Here is a 16,908-nt window from a genome sequence, read left to right as displayed (position 1 = left end):
AACAAAGGCTATGAAGTTAGTGCATTCCTCACTTCCATTAGATTCTTTTTCACTTGATTGATTAGACTCGGAGTCACTCCAAGTAACTTGCATGGCTTTCTTGTCTTTTTTCTTTGAGGGACATTCAAATGCATAGTGACCCTTTCCCCCACATTTAAAACACTCAATTTTCAACTCCTTTTTCACATCTTTCTCCATCTTTTTCTCTTTTCCAATTGAGTTCCTCCATTTTTTACCATCATTTGATTCTTTCTTGGCTTTTCTGAATTTCATGTACTTCTTGAATTTTTTAGCAAACTTAGTAAGCTCACCCTCTGACATTTTCTCATCATCCTCACTTTCGGAACTTAGGGACTCTTCTTTAATAGCTTTTAAAGCAATTCCCTTAGCTTTCCTAGGTGATACAAGAGTCATTTCAAAGGTTTGGAGTGAACCCACAAGTTCACCCACTTTCAAGGAATCCACATCCTTGGACTCTTCAATGGCAGCGACTTTTGCTCTAAATATCTCGGGAAGAGATCTTAGAATTTTTTTAACCACTTTGGAATTAGGGATGGGCTCACCTAGATTAAAACTAGAATTCACAATGTCCATCAGTTTTGCATAGAACTCTCCAAAGTTCTCATGGTCCTCCATCCTAATTGTCTCAAACCTAGAGGTTAACATTTGAAGTTTGGACACTTTCACAGCATTAGTGCCTTCATGAGTCACTTGGAGGATATCCCAAGCCTCCTTAGCCGAAGTACATGTGGCTATCCTACGAAATTCATCCGTGCTAATGGCATTAAAGATAGAATACATGGCTCTAGCATTGTTCTCACTAGCTTCATTATCACCTCTATCCCATTCCAACTTAGGCTTGATAACATTAGTTGGTCTTCCTTCTCTATCCAACACCTTAGGTGGAGACCAACCAAATTCAACTGCATTCCAAACTTTTTCACTTTGCATTTTGAGAAAATATTGCATTCTCACTTTCCAATGAGAATAATTTTCGCCGGTTAAAAATGGTGGTCTCCCAATAGAAGCTCCCTCTTGATGAGGTTCCATGATTGAGATTCAAGGACCGAAAATGATTTTTCTTTTAAAAACCTGCTCTAATACCAATTGAAAATGTGAATCTCAATAATGAACTACACCTAGAGGGGGGTGAATAGGTGTTGTAGAATAATTTAAAATTTCTCCCAACAAAGATTACCTAACCTTAGATTATCTTAATGTCAAGAATTTTTCCTTCCAATAACTTTTCAACAAAGCAAAACATCCACAAGCAATAATGTATGCATCAACACTCTCCTAACAATTTATAAATGCTAAACACATGCAAATGCTTCAACACTCCTCAAAAATAAATCATAATGAACACCGGATTTTTAACGTGGAAAACCTCCGAAGAGATCAAAAACCACGGGCCTATCACCGATTGAAAACTCCACTATGAAGAATAAAAACTGAATACAAGGTTTTACCTAGCTCAAGCCAACCAATCCTTCCCGGAATACTTGACTAGTACCTTAATTTTCAGCTTCTCCTTTTAGAGCACACTTGGAGTCCGCACCAAGCTCAATCTCGACCTCTTCTTGAATCCACACAAGAAGAAAATGGGTTTTTGCACAAACCCAAATAGAATGAGAGATTGAGATATGAAGGAAGGAAGGAATCAACCCATTTGTTGCTCAAGAAAATCCATTAAAAACCAGTTTGGAAAACATTAAGAGAAGTGGATTTTCTTTGCAATCAAAAACCCCAAATTGGGAAAACAAAATGAGAAGATGAAGAACACAAGGAGTGTGGCTGCTCTCTCCACGTTTCTGCAGTCACTCTCCCCAGAAAATGAGAGAAGATTGGTTTTTAAAGTGTAAAAAGAAGCCCTTAATCTAATGGCTGAGATTTTATCAAAAAAACATTAGTTGGATTGATCCACCCCTACACTTGGATTGATCCAGAAACAGGGAAATGATAGTCTTGCACCAAAAACCATTTCTCCTAACTTTCTAACACATTTAAAGCTTAAAAACCGGGTTGATTCACATCCAATCATCACACACTCGGCTACATACCTCGGCCTCTTAGCAAAGTCTTCGTCTTCAAAGTCAAGTAGTTCGAATAGGAATAGGAAAGTCGAGTTAGGGGACACTTAGGAATTTTGTCCGGAATTGTCAACCTAGCTAAACACTCACAATTCCCTTATCTATTTCCACAGCAGGAAGTCAACAATGGTGACTGGCGACCGACAACAAAGATAAGAATCCTACCAAAGCCTAAATCCAACGGTGGAAACAATTGAAGGCGGCAGCACAGATGCCAAAGCCAAATGACTATGTTAAGACAAGACATTGAATATAAAGTGAAAGAATGAAAGAGGATTTTGAAAAAGTCAAATAATAATAATATTAGAGATTAGTTAATGCTTAAGCTAATCTTGGTAAGGAGATTATAATAATATGAGTATAAATTATTATAAACACTAAAATTTCCTTTTGCTTTATGTTAAAATTGCTATTTTAAAAAGACAAACTTCAGTATAAACTTATAAGTTATGCTCATACTAAAATCTCATTTTGAAAAGATGTTTTTACCTGAAATAAGAAAAGAATAAAATATCAAAGGCAATATATATCCTTTTTCAAAAAAAAGATTTTAAAATGTCATTTTTATAAATAATTTAAAAAATAATATTAGTTAAATCAAAATTCCAAATTCCCTATCGCTGATTTTTCAACAAAATATTAGCAATATATTAATTTTCTCTGGGTGAAAAATTGGAAAAAAAAAATATGGTTCTCAAGAAAAATAATAGAGTCAAATCAATTTTTGTTTAGAAATTTATGATATTTATTAGATCATTATTTGAGTTTTAAAATTATTTATTAAAATTACTAGACTTTGTAACAAATTCAATGCATTAATTTCTGTTTAATTTGAAGTTTATTTACTTAGTGAAAAAATTCATAAAATTATGATTGTATGTAGAAAAAATTAGGAAAGTCATTCAAAATGAACTTGGGTTTGTGACTTTCTAGTGTTAATTTGATTGATTTTGAGTTCCATAACTTTCTAATATTAATTGAATCATTTTTTAGTTTCAAATTATTTTTAGAAATTAATATTTTTCTTTTTGCATTAATAGTTACTTGATTTGGAATCTGCGTGCTTAATATATACTAAAAAAAGTTAAAAGAAATTCATAAAAACACCTAATTAAAAAATCATATTTTAATTTTTTTTTTCTCAATTTAACGTGATTTGCATGGAATGAAGGGAGAGAGAAAAAAAAAAAAGAATTTTGCTCCGATGAATCATTCTTCTTCTTGAGAAAATTTTGGAATTTTCTTCTCAATTAGGTTTATTTTAATTTTATAATTGATGGCTGAATAATAAAGGAATTTAAAGAAAAAAATGTAATTAATATATTCTTTTAATTTTTAAGCCAAGTAAGAAGTTCACAACACTTATATCCCCTTTATTTTTGTTAAATTAATTTATTATTTTTATAATTTTAAATAAATGATGGGTTCTTATTTTATTTTTTGTCAGAAGTAATTTATTTTCAAATTTTACATGATTTGCTTTTCTATTTTTACATAACTTATTATAATTTTTTTATTAAATAAAAAAAACTAAATTAATTAAATAAAAACAAACAACAAATGTCATGATTTACCATGTGATTAAAATAAGGAAAAAAATTTCTTTTTTTTGTCCCTTTGTGGACCCCGCATTTCGGCTCAATGTGTTTCCCACTCAATGGCGAAACTTGCTTTTTATTTTGGAAAATTAATTTTATTGATTAAGACAAATGACTTGGAGTCGCCACTTATTTTTGTTTTATTTTTAAAAGGGTAAAAAAAATAAGAAAGAAAAACCCTAAGTGTGATTCCTTATTTTGGAAAAGACGGCCTGCGAAAAACTGGATCAGGTTCGGGGGTCAGGTTACCTATCGGGAAGGTACGGTACAGACCGTAGCACCCCTTTAAGTCCCTAAAGTCGGGTCTCTACTAATAAAATGAAGCAATCATGGCAATTGATGAGGAAATCAATGAATAATCAGAGTGATCATGCACACATGAGAATCTAAACATGCATACCGAAAATGACCAGAGTGAAAGTAGGTGCGTACCTGGGCAACGAGCCACCATGCACTATCGAGAGAGAGGTTAGTGTACAATTAAGAGATAATTTCGAGCATGTCATAGAGCATAATAAATCAATCATGTATGATAATCAAGTCAATCAATCGATCATAAAATCATGTGTGTGGGGCCCCCACCAAAGCCCGATCTATTTTAGCATGAATTAATTTCATAAATTCCATTAATTGGAATTACAAAATTAAAGTCTTGCTTATTTTAATTAAGAGGAGCAGAAGATTGTTTGAAAACCAAAACAGAATTAAAACTATTTGAGAGAAAATTGGATTTTCGAAATTTATTTGAAAAAAATGGAATCTCGAAGGTTATTTAAAATTTGGAATTTTAGAGTTTATTTGGAGATCAGACTTTTAGAAACTAAATGTGAGAACGAGAATTTTAGAAATTGAATTTGAACGAGGTGGGGAATTTGAAAAATGATTTGAGAGTTCGGTATTTAAAATGAGTGGATAAGCGGCTGAGCGAATAAGTAAATAAATGGGATAGTGATGATGGTGAAATAATAAAGACTAGGTAAATAATTACGAGAGATAGAATTTTTAGAGGTTAGAGATTAAACTTATAGATTAAAAATTTAAGAAATTATTTAAAGATGAGATCTTTAATATATGAACAAGTGAACAAATAAATGGACGTGATGACATTGATAACGAAAATAATTACTAAACAGTTGAATGTGAACAGTGGAGCTTTTGATATTGGAAATTAAATTTGGACGTTGGGTTTTTGAAGAATTGGACTTTAATTGTAGAAATAAATAGATGACCATGAGATAATAATACTAGTTAGTGAACAAATAAATGGACGTGATGACATTAATAACGAAAATAATTACTAAACAGTTGAATGTGAACAGTGGAGTTTTTGATATTGGAAATTAAATTTAGATGTTGGGTTTTTGAAGAATTGGACTTTAATTGTAAAAATAAATAGATGACCATGAGATAATAATACTAGTTAACGAGAATAATATTTAGGCGAATAAAGATGAATAGTAGGATTTTGGGGATTGAAAATTTAATTAGGACATTGGATTCTTGAAGAATTGGGCTTTAAGGAATGAGATTTTTAAAAGAGGATAAATAAATACATGAGAAACAATAATGATAATTAACAAACATAATATTTAAACAATGAAATTGAATAGTGAGATTTGTGTGATGGAAGATTAATTTGAAACTCGGGTTCCGACAAAAATGATGTTTGAACGGGTGAAAGTGAGTAGTGGGATTTTGAAAATTAAGTTCGAAAGTCGGATCTTTGAATAATTGAATTTTGATTATTAGAATTTTTAGAAGAAAGAAATAAGTAAACGTGAGATTTATAATAATGATAACAAAAAAATGATATTTTTAAATGAATAAAAGTAAATAGTGGAATTTTTTAGTCTAAGGGTTAAATTTGGAAATCTGATTTTGAAGAATTGAACTTTAACGATTGAAATAAACAAATAAATATGGAATAATGATGCTAATTAACAAAAATGATGTTTAAACTAATAAAAAGAATGAATAGTGGAATTTTTCTAATTGAAAATTAAATTAGGACGTTGGATTTTTTTAAGGATTAGACTTTGAATAAATTGTCAGGTATGAGATTATAATACTAATGAATACGAATAATATTTAGGCGAATAAAGATGAATAGTGGAATTTTTGGGATTTAATTCAGAAATTGGATTTTTGGAGAATTGGACCTTATATAAGTAAATAGATATGGAATGAAAATTCTAATTAACAAAAATAAAATTTAGACGAATAGCGGAATTTCTAGGATTGAAAATTTAAATTAGTACATGAGATCTTTGAATGATTGTTGGACTTTAAATATCTAGATGAATATATGATCCAATTGATGAAAATAAGACTTAAACCAATTAATGAAAAATTAAATTAAGATATGGAATTTTTGAAAGGGTTAGACTTTAAATAGCTAGATAATGTGGGATAAAAAAATTCTAATGGATGAAAATGAGATTTGAATTAATTATCGAAAAATTAAATTAAGCTATAGGATTTTTGAAGGATTAGAGGTATAGAGGTTTCATTTTAAATTGAGGTAACCAAGTGGGCTAGCTTAACATGGACTTGGGCCACGAGGGTGGCTAGCATAGGGGGCATGGGGCCTTTCATCAATATGCTTGGGTTGGGCTCCAACTCAAGCCCAAACCCGTCACCAAGAGTGAACCCAAGACCCATTACCACCACGGCTGGGCTTAATGCCTTAATTCAAACCCAAAGACACCCATTCCTACAGCACTCAACATCTCTATTCGAAACGACACCCAACAGGAACCACCGCCGGCTTCGCCTTTGGCGGCCATCCCCTAGGTCTCGCTGCTCCGGTCGCCGGCGCTAAAGCCGACGAAGTTCCCACCTTGGGCTTCTATGGAGGGCGTCCGCGTGGCTTTCCACTTCCGGAGGAAACCTTCTTCGGCGGAGAGACCAGAGCATATGGGTTTCTGGGCTTCAGCGGATGGCAACTAGGCCTCGGCGGCGTGAGAACGGTTCCTGGAGGAAAAGGAACCTCGGGCTCGGGAGGACGGCCGCGACCCTTCCGTGGCGGCGCGTTAGGGTCAGGCTTCATGCAGTGGTTCCTGACCATAACGGGGTCGCCATTCTGCTTCATCCTGTTGAGGTGGTGCGCCAGCAGGGTGGAGTGAGCCGCCGGCAGACCTCCATGCGCCAACTCGATGTGCTTGGAGATAGAGGACTTGCTGGAGCCGCTCTTGTCGTTCAGAGCCTCGATCGCCGCCATAGTCGTCTCTAAATGCTGGAGAATAGAAGAAGGTGGTTGGGGTACGGGCAAGAGGTGGCCATGCATGGCCATGCTAAAACGAGAAGGCTTGAGGTGCATGGCGTGGCGTAAAGAGAAAGGTGGAGGAGGGTGCGCGAGGATGACAGCCATGCATGAAAAGAGAAAGATCATATTGCTAAATCAAGCCTCCTTTCACGGAAACCACTAAGCTGAATATAGGTGGAAAGAAAAACTCGAGTCTATCCCAAGCAAAAGTGCGAACAATGATCTTAGACACCTCGTAATGGACGTGATGAAGTGAACCTCACCAGTTTTTCTTTCAAAAACCAATCAAGAAAACAGAGTAACCAAGCCAAAAATCATCCAAGAATATGGAAATACGGGATTAACAGAGAACGTACCTCGGGTCCCCCCTTGATCTAGGTTCCTCCTCCTTTTCTCAGCTTGCTCCTGACCTCAAAACCCTCCTCTCTCTCTCACCCATTCTCCTGTGGCCTCATCAGCAGGCATGGCCCCTCTGAAATTATGGCCATCCCTCTCCTCTGCCCTCTGCAGCTGGTCTCCCCTTTTGTTTTCAAGAGAAATGCCCAGAAGAGAGCAAAACTCTCCTCCCAGATCTCTCCTTTTTTTCCTTTTTCTCTGCTCAAAACTTCCCCCCCCCGCTGTCACCCTTTTCTTTTCTATCCTTTCAGCCGTCTTCCCTGTCCTATAAAAAAAAATGCAAAATTGCTCTAGCCCGGGAGGGGGTCTACACCCTTCCTAGGGAAAGAATTTCTTTCGCCTCAAATTTTTTTTTTTTTATACCAATTTTTTGGTTAATTGAAATCCATTCATTTCATTTTAAAGTTTATTAATTGGATCATTTTCCTTTTGGGTTTAGTCCCAAATATGATTTTACGTTCCAATAATTAATTGTATTATTAAGTTTTATATTGAAATAGTATATTATGGCCTATTTTGAAAATTATTTTTGAGTTTTATTTATTCTTTAAAATAAATAGTAGTTTTTAAAGTTAAAAACAAATTTAATAATTTTTTTATAGAAAATAGCATTTTGAAAATATTTTTAAATTTTTTAAAAAATAAATAAATTTGAGGTGTTTTAAATTATTTTTATGAAATATTATATACCACAATTAAAAATATGACGAATTCTCTAAAAAAATTTGTATTATATATATATATATAAATGCATAAGTTGAAAATTTTATTTTCATATTTGAGTTCTCAAATAATTTTTTTGATAAAAATAATTGAGAAATTAAAAAAAAAAAAAAAAACCTATTATAAAAAAGCTATTTGAGAACTATAATATTAAATGGTTGTTATATTTTTCTTCTTAATTTCTTTTTTCATATATAAAATTCCCAAGTAGTTTACATCATTTAAAAGAATTTATCTTATATCAACCGGGAATGAAATATTTATCGACTTATATTTTATCTCATTGAAATATGTGTTTTTTTATCTCTTAACCATCACAAAATTGTAGAACGGTAATTCTAATATTAGGTTGTTTGTTTTTTTAATATTTTATTCTATTAAATATTAAAAAGTAAAGAAAGATCAACATATTACTTTTTTATTTAGAAAAAATGAAAATATTTTGGTTTTTTCTATTTAGTAAAAATTTTATAACAAGTTATAAAACAAATAAAAAAAACAAATAACGTAAATTCTAAAAGCAAATTATTTTCAACAAAAAACTAAAAAACAAACATTATCTAAATCTTATTTCCCTTCATCCTTCTAGGAAGTAAGAACAAGTGAGGTCAGTGTTAATAACTTCATCCACCAATATATGCTTTTAGTACGTGGAACCCGGTCCAATTAAAAATTATGGTGGTTAAATAAAAGAAAAAATTTGAAAAATAAATAGTTTTTAGACTTTATTTATTTATCATTAAACACTAAAATTTAATATTTAATTTTTAGTTTATCAACCACTACTTTTAGCATATTCTAACATTTTGTTTTTATTTTGTACTTCAACTTTCTTGTGAATAAAAAGAAAATGTTCAATGATACAATATTATAAAGCCACATTTGATATATGAAAATGAGGCATAAAGAACATTTTATTCCAATTCTTATTTATATGTGAATATGAATGAATTTAATGATTTTAATTTTTGTGTTTCAATACACTTACAAATGTAAGATTACTTAGATTAGAATGATTGTTTATTTCTATACCAATGTTTGGTAACAATCAAAACGAGAATGGAAAAAAGAAATAAATAGATAACAATACTCTCACACATAATTTTAAATAATTTTTTTATTTAAAAAAATATATATTTTGAGAGTTTTCTGTTAAATAATAGAATTAAAAAAATCATATCTTATTTTCCAACTTTAAAACTTAATAATAAAATTTAATAAAAAATTTATATTTATCAAAAACATTTTAAACTATGAAATCTTTTCTTGTTTATATTAGTTTTTTATTATATAAATCTTATTATGAATGTATCATTATTTTCAAGTAGTAAAATTAAATTACACGATTAAAGACGTTAAAAGTAAAAGAGAAGTATATCTCAACTTGCATCAATTAAGAGGAGATATATTGAGCAATTGAAAAATAAAAAAATATTAATGATAAAAATAATGTATAAATTAGCATTACGTGTTAATGGTTTACATTGTTAGAGTGTGGTAGATATTTTCATTTTTTTTATAAATACATTTTATGGTGGTGTAGAGATTTCTTTATATAAAAGTTTTAAAATTTTAGTATGAATTTTTTTATTTTATTTTTTTGCTTTGAATGAGCTTTATATATATATATATTTGGTTTTTTGTCTGTGATATTCTGTTATATTAGTGATTCAAAAGAAATAAAAATTATTTATCCCACATCGCTTCAAAACTAAAAATATTATATATATTTAATAAAACTTTGATTTTTTGGCTATGTTTGGTTCCCAGAAAATTTGAGGAAAAATGCGAGGGAAAGAAAATACAAAGGAAAAATAGAAGGAAAGAAAAAGTGAAGAAAAATAAAAAATGGATTAAAAGTTGATAAGTTATTTTTATTTTTTACTTCAAACTCATTTTATTTATTTTAACTCATTAATATAAAGATTAAATAATTTTAAAATACATAAATTTTTAATTAGTTTTAATTATATTTGATTTTCTTTTATATTTTTCATAAGATAACCAAACATGAAAAAATCATTTTCCTTTGCATTTTTTTTTTTTCCTTAGTATTTTCCGGGAACCAAACATAGCCTTAAGGATTGGAGAATGAAAAGTGATACGAAGATTTCGAAAACAGGTAACGAAATGGAGGGTGTAAGGATGTCTCCACGGAGGCAATGAAGTGGAGGGACACTTGGAGGGTCACGCTGAAAGTCCAGGACCCAGGTCGCTATCCTCTAATTGACATGAAACGCTATCGCACGCGGACTAACCATACCAATGAATAAACCAAGGCAGTATCAGTATCCTACTACCAATACCAATGAATGCAGTATCATGAAACGCTGGCTCTTTGACATCTTTGACATAACCAGTATCCTAGCTCTTTGAAATCTTTGACATGAAATACCAATGAATAAACCAAGGCAGAGAGCAGAGAGCAGAACTCTGTTTCATGGAGAGAGAAGCAAGGTATGCCTTACCTTATTTTCTTGCATTTAGCATTGTCACCTCTACTTCCAGCTTTATATATCAGACAAGTTGTCTGTGTTCCCTTTAGATACCTTAGTATCCATTTCAAAGCCTCCAATGGGTCTTCCCCGGGTTTCCCATGAACCTACTGACCAAACTCACAGCATAGGCCAAATCGCCATAAACTTCTCCTCTTCATCAGTACTTGGAGACTCAGATGATGTTAGCTTAAAATGATGCACCATGGGAGTAGAAACTGGTTTAGCATCTCATCCCAAATCTGTCAATCACTTTCTTAATATAAGACCTTTGAGAAAGATAAAGTTGTCCTTCACAAACCCCTCAGGTTGTTGCATATAAACTGTCTCTTCCAGTTGGTGATGTAGGAATGCTGTTTTGAAATCTAGCTGCTCCAATTCCATGTTTCTATCAGCAACCAAGGCTAAGATCATCCTGATTGAAGAATGCTTCACCACTAGCAAGGCCTTCTCCATTTGACTCTTCTATTACTTCGAACTTCTTCAACTCTTTCGAGTTTAGTGCTGCCTGAACCTCCTCCAATGTCTCCCATACAACATTGCATCAACAAAATGTCCGTATGACTTTGGTAGAGCACTCAGAAGTATTATTGCCTGATCTTCCTCTTCCATCTTGACATCTACATTTTCAAGATCATCAATAATCTAGTTAAACTCATCCATTTGATCTTCATTGGATTTTCCCTCTGCCATCCTAAAAGAGTAAAGCCTCTGTTTCAAATAGAGTCTATTAGCCAGTGACTTCGTCATGTACAGCTTCTCCAACTTCAACCATATAGCAGCTGCAGATGTTTCTTTTGACACTACTCTAAGGGCCTTATCTCCAAGACTCAGGATAATGGCACCTTGTGCCTTTTCAAGAATGTCATTCTTTCTCCTTTTTTGATAAGGTTTTCGGTTGATCTTTTTCACCTTTCAAAGCATCTTGAAGACCTTGTTGAACCAGAAGGGCTTTCATCTTGACTCTCCAGAGACCGAAGTCGCTTTTTCCAGAGAACTTTTCAATATCGAACTTCGCAGATCTCATTTCTTGAACCGCTCTGATACCACTTGTTGCAATTTCTGGTCTTCCAGATCAGTTTTTCTTTGGTAGATCTTGTTCAAGAAAGCTTCTCTTTATCAAGCCAAAAATTTATTGCATTTCGCTCTGTGTTTTCTATATGATTTTCCTGACACTTTCTCTCTTTACACAAAAATAAAAAAAATGCTGTCTCAGAATTACACACAAGAAATGCACTCTCTGAAAAAATCAAAACTCTCCTCTCTGTTCTCTTTCTCTTTCCCTGTATATAGTTCAGGTTACAAGAGAAAATAACAGAAAAAGAAACTAACCAACCATTTCAGATAACAAGTGGCAGAAATTTATGAGTCACACTTATAACAGTATTTGTGCCTTCATTATTGAGAAGGCTTTGTGCATTTTCTTGTTTCATTCCTAAATTTCATTAATAACTTGTTAATTAAACACTCAAAATAATTTCATTTTCTTAGTATTGCAGTGAGCAAGAGCAAGGACTAAGTTCCTCCATTGCATTTCAAGCTTATGCATTCTTCCTCACAATGTTGGGTGTTCTCCATTTGAGAAGCATAACGCAATTATATCTTCTTTTGTTGTTATTTCCATCTACGCTAGAACAATTATTCTTGGTAAAAAGTTTGAGATGAAGACTATTGAACTCATTCGACTGCAAAATCTGGACTTGGCTTTGAGGGTTGATGAGTCAAATAAGCCCACTGATGTGAGCTCTGCAGATGAAAGATTATTTTATGAAAGATGGAAGCACTCCAACAGGAGTTGTTTGATGGTGATGAAATACACTATGGATAAATATATCAAACAATGCGTGCCAAAGACGGAAAGGGCCAAAGACTTCTTGGAATATGTGAAGGCCAATTATACCAAGATTGATAAGACAGAAATGACAACTCATTTGAAGCTTCTCACAACTACTGTATATGATGGAGTCAATGGGGTTAGAGATCATATCATCAAGCTAAGGCACTACTTCAACAAGGCAAATAAGATGAAAGTGGAGTTGGGTGAAAATTTTCTGAAATGGTTGATACTTGAGTCTCTTCCTGTTTCCTTTGATGCAATGAAGTTGACTTACAATGCCTTGAAGGAAGAATGGACTCTGAAGGAGTTGATGTCCATTGTAATGCAACATGAAGTCTCATTGAAGAAAAATGAGACTCACTCCCTTGCTCTTGTAACTAATCAAGTCAGTACTATAAAGAAAAAACCTCCACACAAGAATTTTGGAGGCTTTAAGCAGTTCAAGAGGAAAGGGAATTCAAATCAAGGAACCTCCAATGCATTTGCTTCTTCTAATGCTGCAAAGAGTGAGAAATTCAAGGGGAAGTGCAACTTTTGCCATAAGATTGGCCACAAGCAAGCTGATTGCTTCAAATTTAAAAATTGTCTAGAGAAGAAAAAGAAATGTAAAATTGTGGTTGTGGTTAATTTGAATGCAAACATGATTGAGACAAATATTGTTGATGTTCATGTCATTTCTTGGTGGTTAGATACTGGTGCCACTATTCATGTCACTAATTCTTTGCAGGAGATGACAAACAGAAGGAAGTCATCAAAGCATGAAGAATGTGTGTATATGGGTGACGGAAGTAAAGTGAAAGTGGAATTTTTTGGCATGATAAAGCTGAAGTTGATCACAGAAAGTTTTTTGTTGTTACACAATGTGGCTTTCATACCCTCACTTCGGAAGAATCTGATTTCTATATCTTCTTTGGATAGACTTGGTTATTCTTTTCACTTTGGAGATGGAAAAGTGGATATTTTTTGCAACTCAGTCTTAATTGGCAATGGTGTTTTGTTTGGAAATCTTTATTGTCTCAGTTTGCATCATGGTTTATTATGTGATTCATCTTCTATTAATTCTGTTGTTGGTTGCAAGCGTGCTAGAATGAATTTGAGTTCTTCCATGTTGTGGCACAAACGCCTAGGTCATATTTCTAGGCAAAGATTAGAGAGATTGGTGAAAGATGGTGTGCTTTCTAATCTTGACTTCTCAAACTTCAAAACTTGTGTTGTTTGCTTAAAGGGGAAGATAACAGCAAAGACCAGAAAGGAGAAGATTGATATGTGTGGAAGTACTTTAGACTTGATCCACACAGATATATGTGGTCCTTTAACACCAATTGCTTTGGGGGGTTATAAATATTTCATCACTTTTATTGATGATTTCTCTAGATTTGGTTATGTTGAACTAATCCATGAGAAATCTGACTCCCTGAATGTGTTTAAAGCCTTTAAGGCTAAGGTGGAGTTGCAGTTGGGAAAGCCCATTAAAGTTGTGAAGTCTGATAGAGGTGGCGAGTATTATGGGAGATATGATGAGACTGGACGGAATCCTGAACCATTTGCTAAGTTTATGTTGGAATGTGGCATTGATGCGAGATATACAATGTCAGACACTCCTCAACAGAATGGGGTAGCAGAAAGGAGGAATCACACATTGTTAGATATGGTGAGGTGCATGTTGACCAATTCCTCTTTACCAGAATTTCTGTAGGGTGAAGCCTTAAGGACTGTGGCATATATTTTGAATCAAGTGCCCAGTAAGTCTGTGCCTAAGACACCTTATGAGCTATGGTCAGGAAAGAAACCCAGTCTTCACCATTTCCATGTTTGGGGATGTAAGGCTGAGGTTAGCCCTATAACCCACAGTCAAAGAAACTTGATCCTAAAACCATTAGTGGTTTCTTTGTTGGCTATTACATTGGATCAAGGGGTTTCAGATTTTATTGTCCATCTCATACCACCAGGATCATTGAGTCAGACAGGGCTGTATATTTTGAGGATGAAGTTAATGCTGATCCAAATTTTGTGCCTCGTGAGATACCTTTTGGAGAAGAACATGTTGTGATTCCTTTTCCTACATCTCATGTTCCAAATGTGGATGTTCCTATTGTCCAACAGCCAGCCACTAATCAAGGAGAGCATGGTGATCAAGTGGAATCAGAGCCTTCCTGTAGATGATACTGTTGTTAATGAGGTTCCTTTGAGAAGATCACAGAGGGTTCGTAGGCTGGCTATTTCAGATGATTATATGGTTTATTTGCAGGAGCATGAATATGATGGTTATGATGTTTTTGATCCAGTCACTTACCAAAGAAGCAATTCATTGTCCTCAATTCATATCTTGGAAAGAAGCCATGGATGATGAAATGAATTCTATGTATATGAATGGTGTTTAGGACTTAGTTGAATTGCCACATGGTTGTAAACCAGTTGGGTGTAAGTGGGTCTTTAAGACCAAACGTGATTCTAGCGGGAAAATAGAGAGATATAAAGCTAGACTTGTGGTTAAAGGTTATAGTCAAAGAGAAGGAATTGATTTCAAAGAAACCTTCTCACCTGTGTCGACCAAAGACTCTTTTAGAGTGATTATGGCCATAGTAGCTCATTTTGATTTGGCGCTACATCAGATGGATGTCAAGATAGCTTTCTTGAATGGTAATTTGGATGAGGAGGTGTATATGGAGCAACCTACTGGTTTTGCAGAAGTTGGAAAGGAAGATTTAGTTTGCAAGCTCAATAAGTCCATTTATGGTCTTAAACAGGCTTCGAGGTAGTGGTATCTGAAGTTTGATAAGATTATCACCCAAAATGGCTTTAAAGATAATACAGTTGACAAATGCATATATTTGAGGGTCAGTGGGAGTAGTTACATATTTCTTGTTTTATATGTTGATGATATACTACTCGCATCAAATGATCCTGACTTGTTGATTGAGACAAAGCACATGTTGTCAACCCATTTTGACATGAAGGATCTTGGTGAGGCTTCTTATGTTTTGGGCATAAAGATTCTTCGTGATAGGGCTAATGGAGTGCTTAAATTGTCTCAAAGAGCCTATATTGAAAAGATATTGAAGAGGTTCAATATGCACAACTGTAAATCTACTAAAGAGCCAATTGTGAAGGGTGATAAGTTTTCAAAGGCTCAGTGTCCTCAAAATGATGATGAGAAAGAGGAAATGAGGATCATTCCTTATTCATCTGTGGTGGGTAGCCTTATGTATGCTCAAGTATGTACACGCCCTGATATTGCTTTTGTTGTGGGCATGTTGGGAAGGTACTTGAGCAATCCTGGGAGTCAACATTGGAAAGCAGCTAAGAAGGTCCTTAGGTATTTGCAAGGAACTAAGGACTTAATGTTGACATATCAGCGTACCAGCTTGCTTGATGTGGGTTTTGTGATGCTGATTTTTCTGGTTGCATAGATGATAAGAAATCCACTACGGACTATATTTTTATGATGGCAAGAGGAGTTGTATCTTGGAAAAGTGTCAAGCAGACACTTACAGCATCCTCAACTATGGAGGCAGAGTATGTGGCATGTTATGAGGCTTGTCGTCATGCTATGTGGATGCAGAATTTTATTTCAGCTTTGGGAGTTGTTGACTCCATTTCTAGACCGCTGAAATTATTTTGTGATAATTCCGCAGCTGTTGCTTTCTCCGAGAACACTAGGAGTATTTCTCACTCCAAACATATTGATGTAAAGTTCTATTTTGTTAAGGAGAAAGTGGCAGAGTCTCTTATTGATATTGAACACATGTCCACTAAAAGTATGTTGGTGGATCCATTAACAAAAGGCTTACCCATAATTGCGTTTCAGGAACATATATCTCAAATGGGGTTGTTGGAAGCCTAGGTTGTATTAAGTTAGTGGGAGCCACTTTTGGTATTGTAATACTATGTTATTGTTGGAAGGATTGCTATTATTGTACATTTCCCTATGAATCAAGCAATGAAGCATATATGATTGCTTTTGATTATTTGTTTTTTATGAGATTCTATAGGACATTGATTTATGATTATGTATATGTTGTAATGTTTGATTATGTAGTCCAAGTGGAAGAATTGTTGGAATTTTTATGTGTGGACTTACATAATCAATTTGATAATATCATAAATCAGTTTTAATTTATTTTTTGCATTGTGGTCCATAATGGGACTGGACACATATTGTTGTTTGATTTTTTATGGGCTCACCCTAATTCACTTGACTGGCTCATTAAGTCAAGTCGTCCAACTAAAGTGTGTAATGTGTAATATATATATATATATATATATATATATATATATATGTGTGTGCATTTTGGAGAGCATCCTCTTTTCTTCTCTTTGGAGAGCACTCCCGGCAAACACACACACACTTCACTTTGGACTGAATTTTGGGAGGCAAGGGAAGAGCTCATTGATCCCTCATTCTCGGACCATCACGCAACGGGAAAGCAGCTTATTGGATATCAGAGGGAGAAGAAATGGCTTTTCATGGCATGAACCAAAGTAACCGGATGAATTTTTGCTA

At 33.8% G+C, this 16,908-nt stretch overlaps 2 protein-coding genes across 3 annotated transcripts in view; both read right to left on the bottom strand.

Moving 5' to 3' along the window:
* LOC100259843 (protein ELC) overlaps window positions 1–16,908 on the bottom strand; it is a 63,468-nt gene that overhangs the window by 30,888 nt on the left and 15,672 nt on the right. The window lies entirely within an intron of this gene.
* LOC100261585 (HMG-Y-related protein B-like) lies at window positions 6,115–7,372 on the bottom strand. The gene has a single exon (XM_059743223.1). The coding sequence runs from the start codon at window positions 7,077–7,079 to the stop codon at window positions 6,537–6,539; it is 543 nt and encodes a 180-aa protein (XP_059599206.1). The 5' UTR covers window positions 7,080–7,372; the 3' UTR covers window positions 6,115–6,536.

The sequence above is a fragment of the Vitis vinifera genome, chromosome 15, assembly GCF_030704535.1.
Source record: "Vitis vinifera cultivar Pinot Noir 40024 chromosome 15, ASM3070453v1".
Classification (NCBI taxonomy): Eukaryota; Viridiplantae; Streptophyta; class Magnoliopsida; order Vitales; family Vitaceae; genus Vitis; species Vitis vinifera.
Note: the sequence above shows the minus strand (reverse complement) of the source record. Positions and strands in the feature narration are given on the sequence as shown.

Excerpts from the sequence above, each read along its gene's own strand:
- LOC100261585 (XM_059743223.1), bottom strand. The coding sequence starts at position 7,079 with ATGATCTTTCTCTTTTCATGCATGGCTGTCATCCTCGCGCACCCTCCT.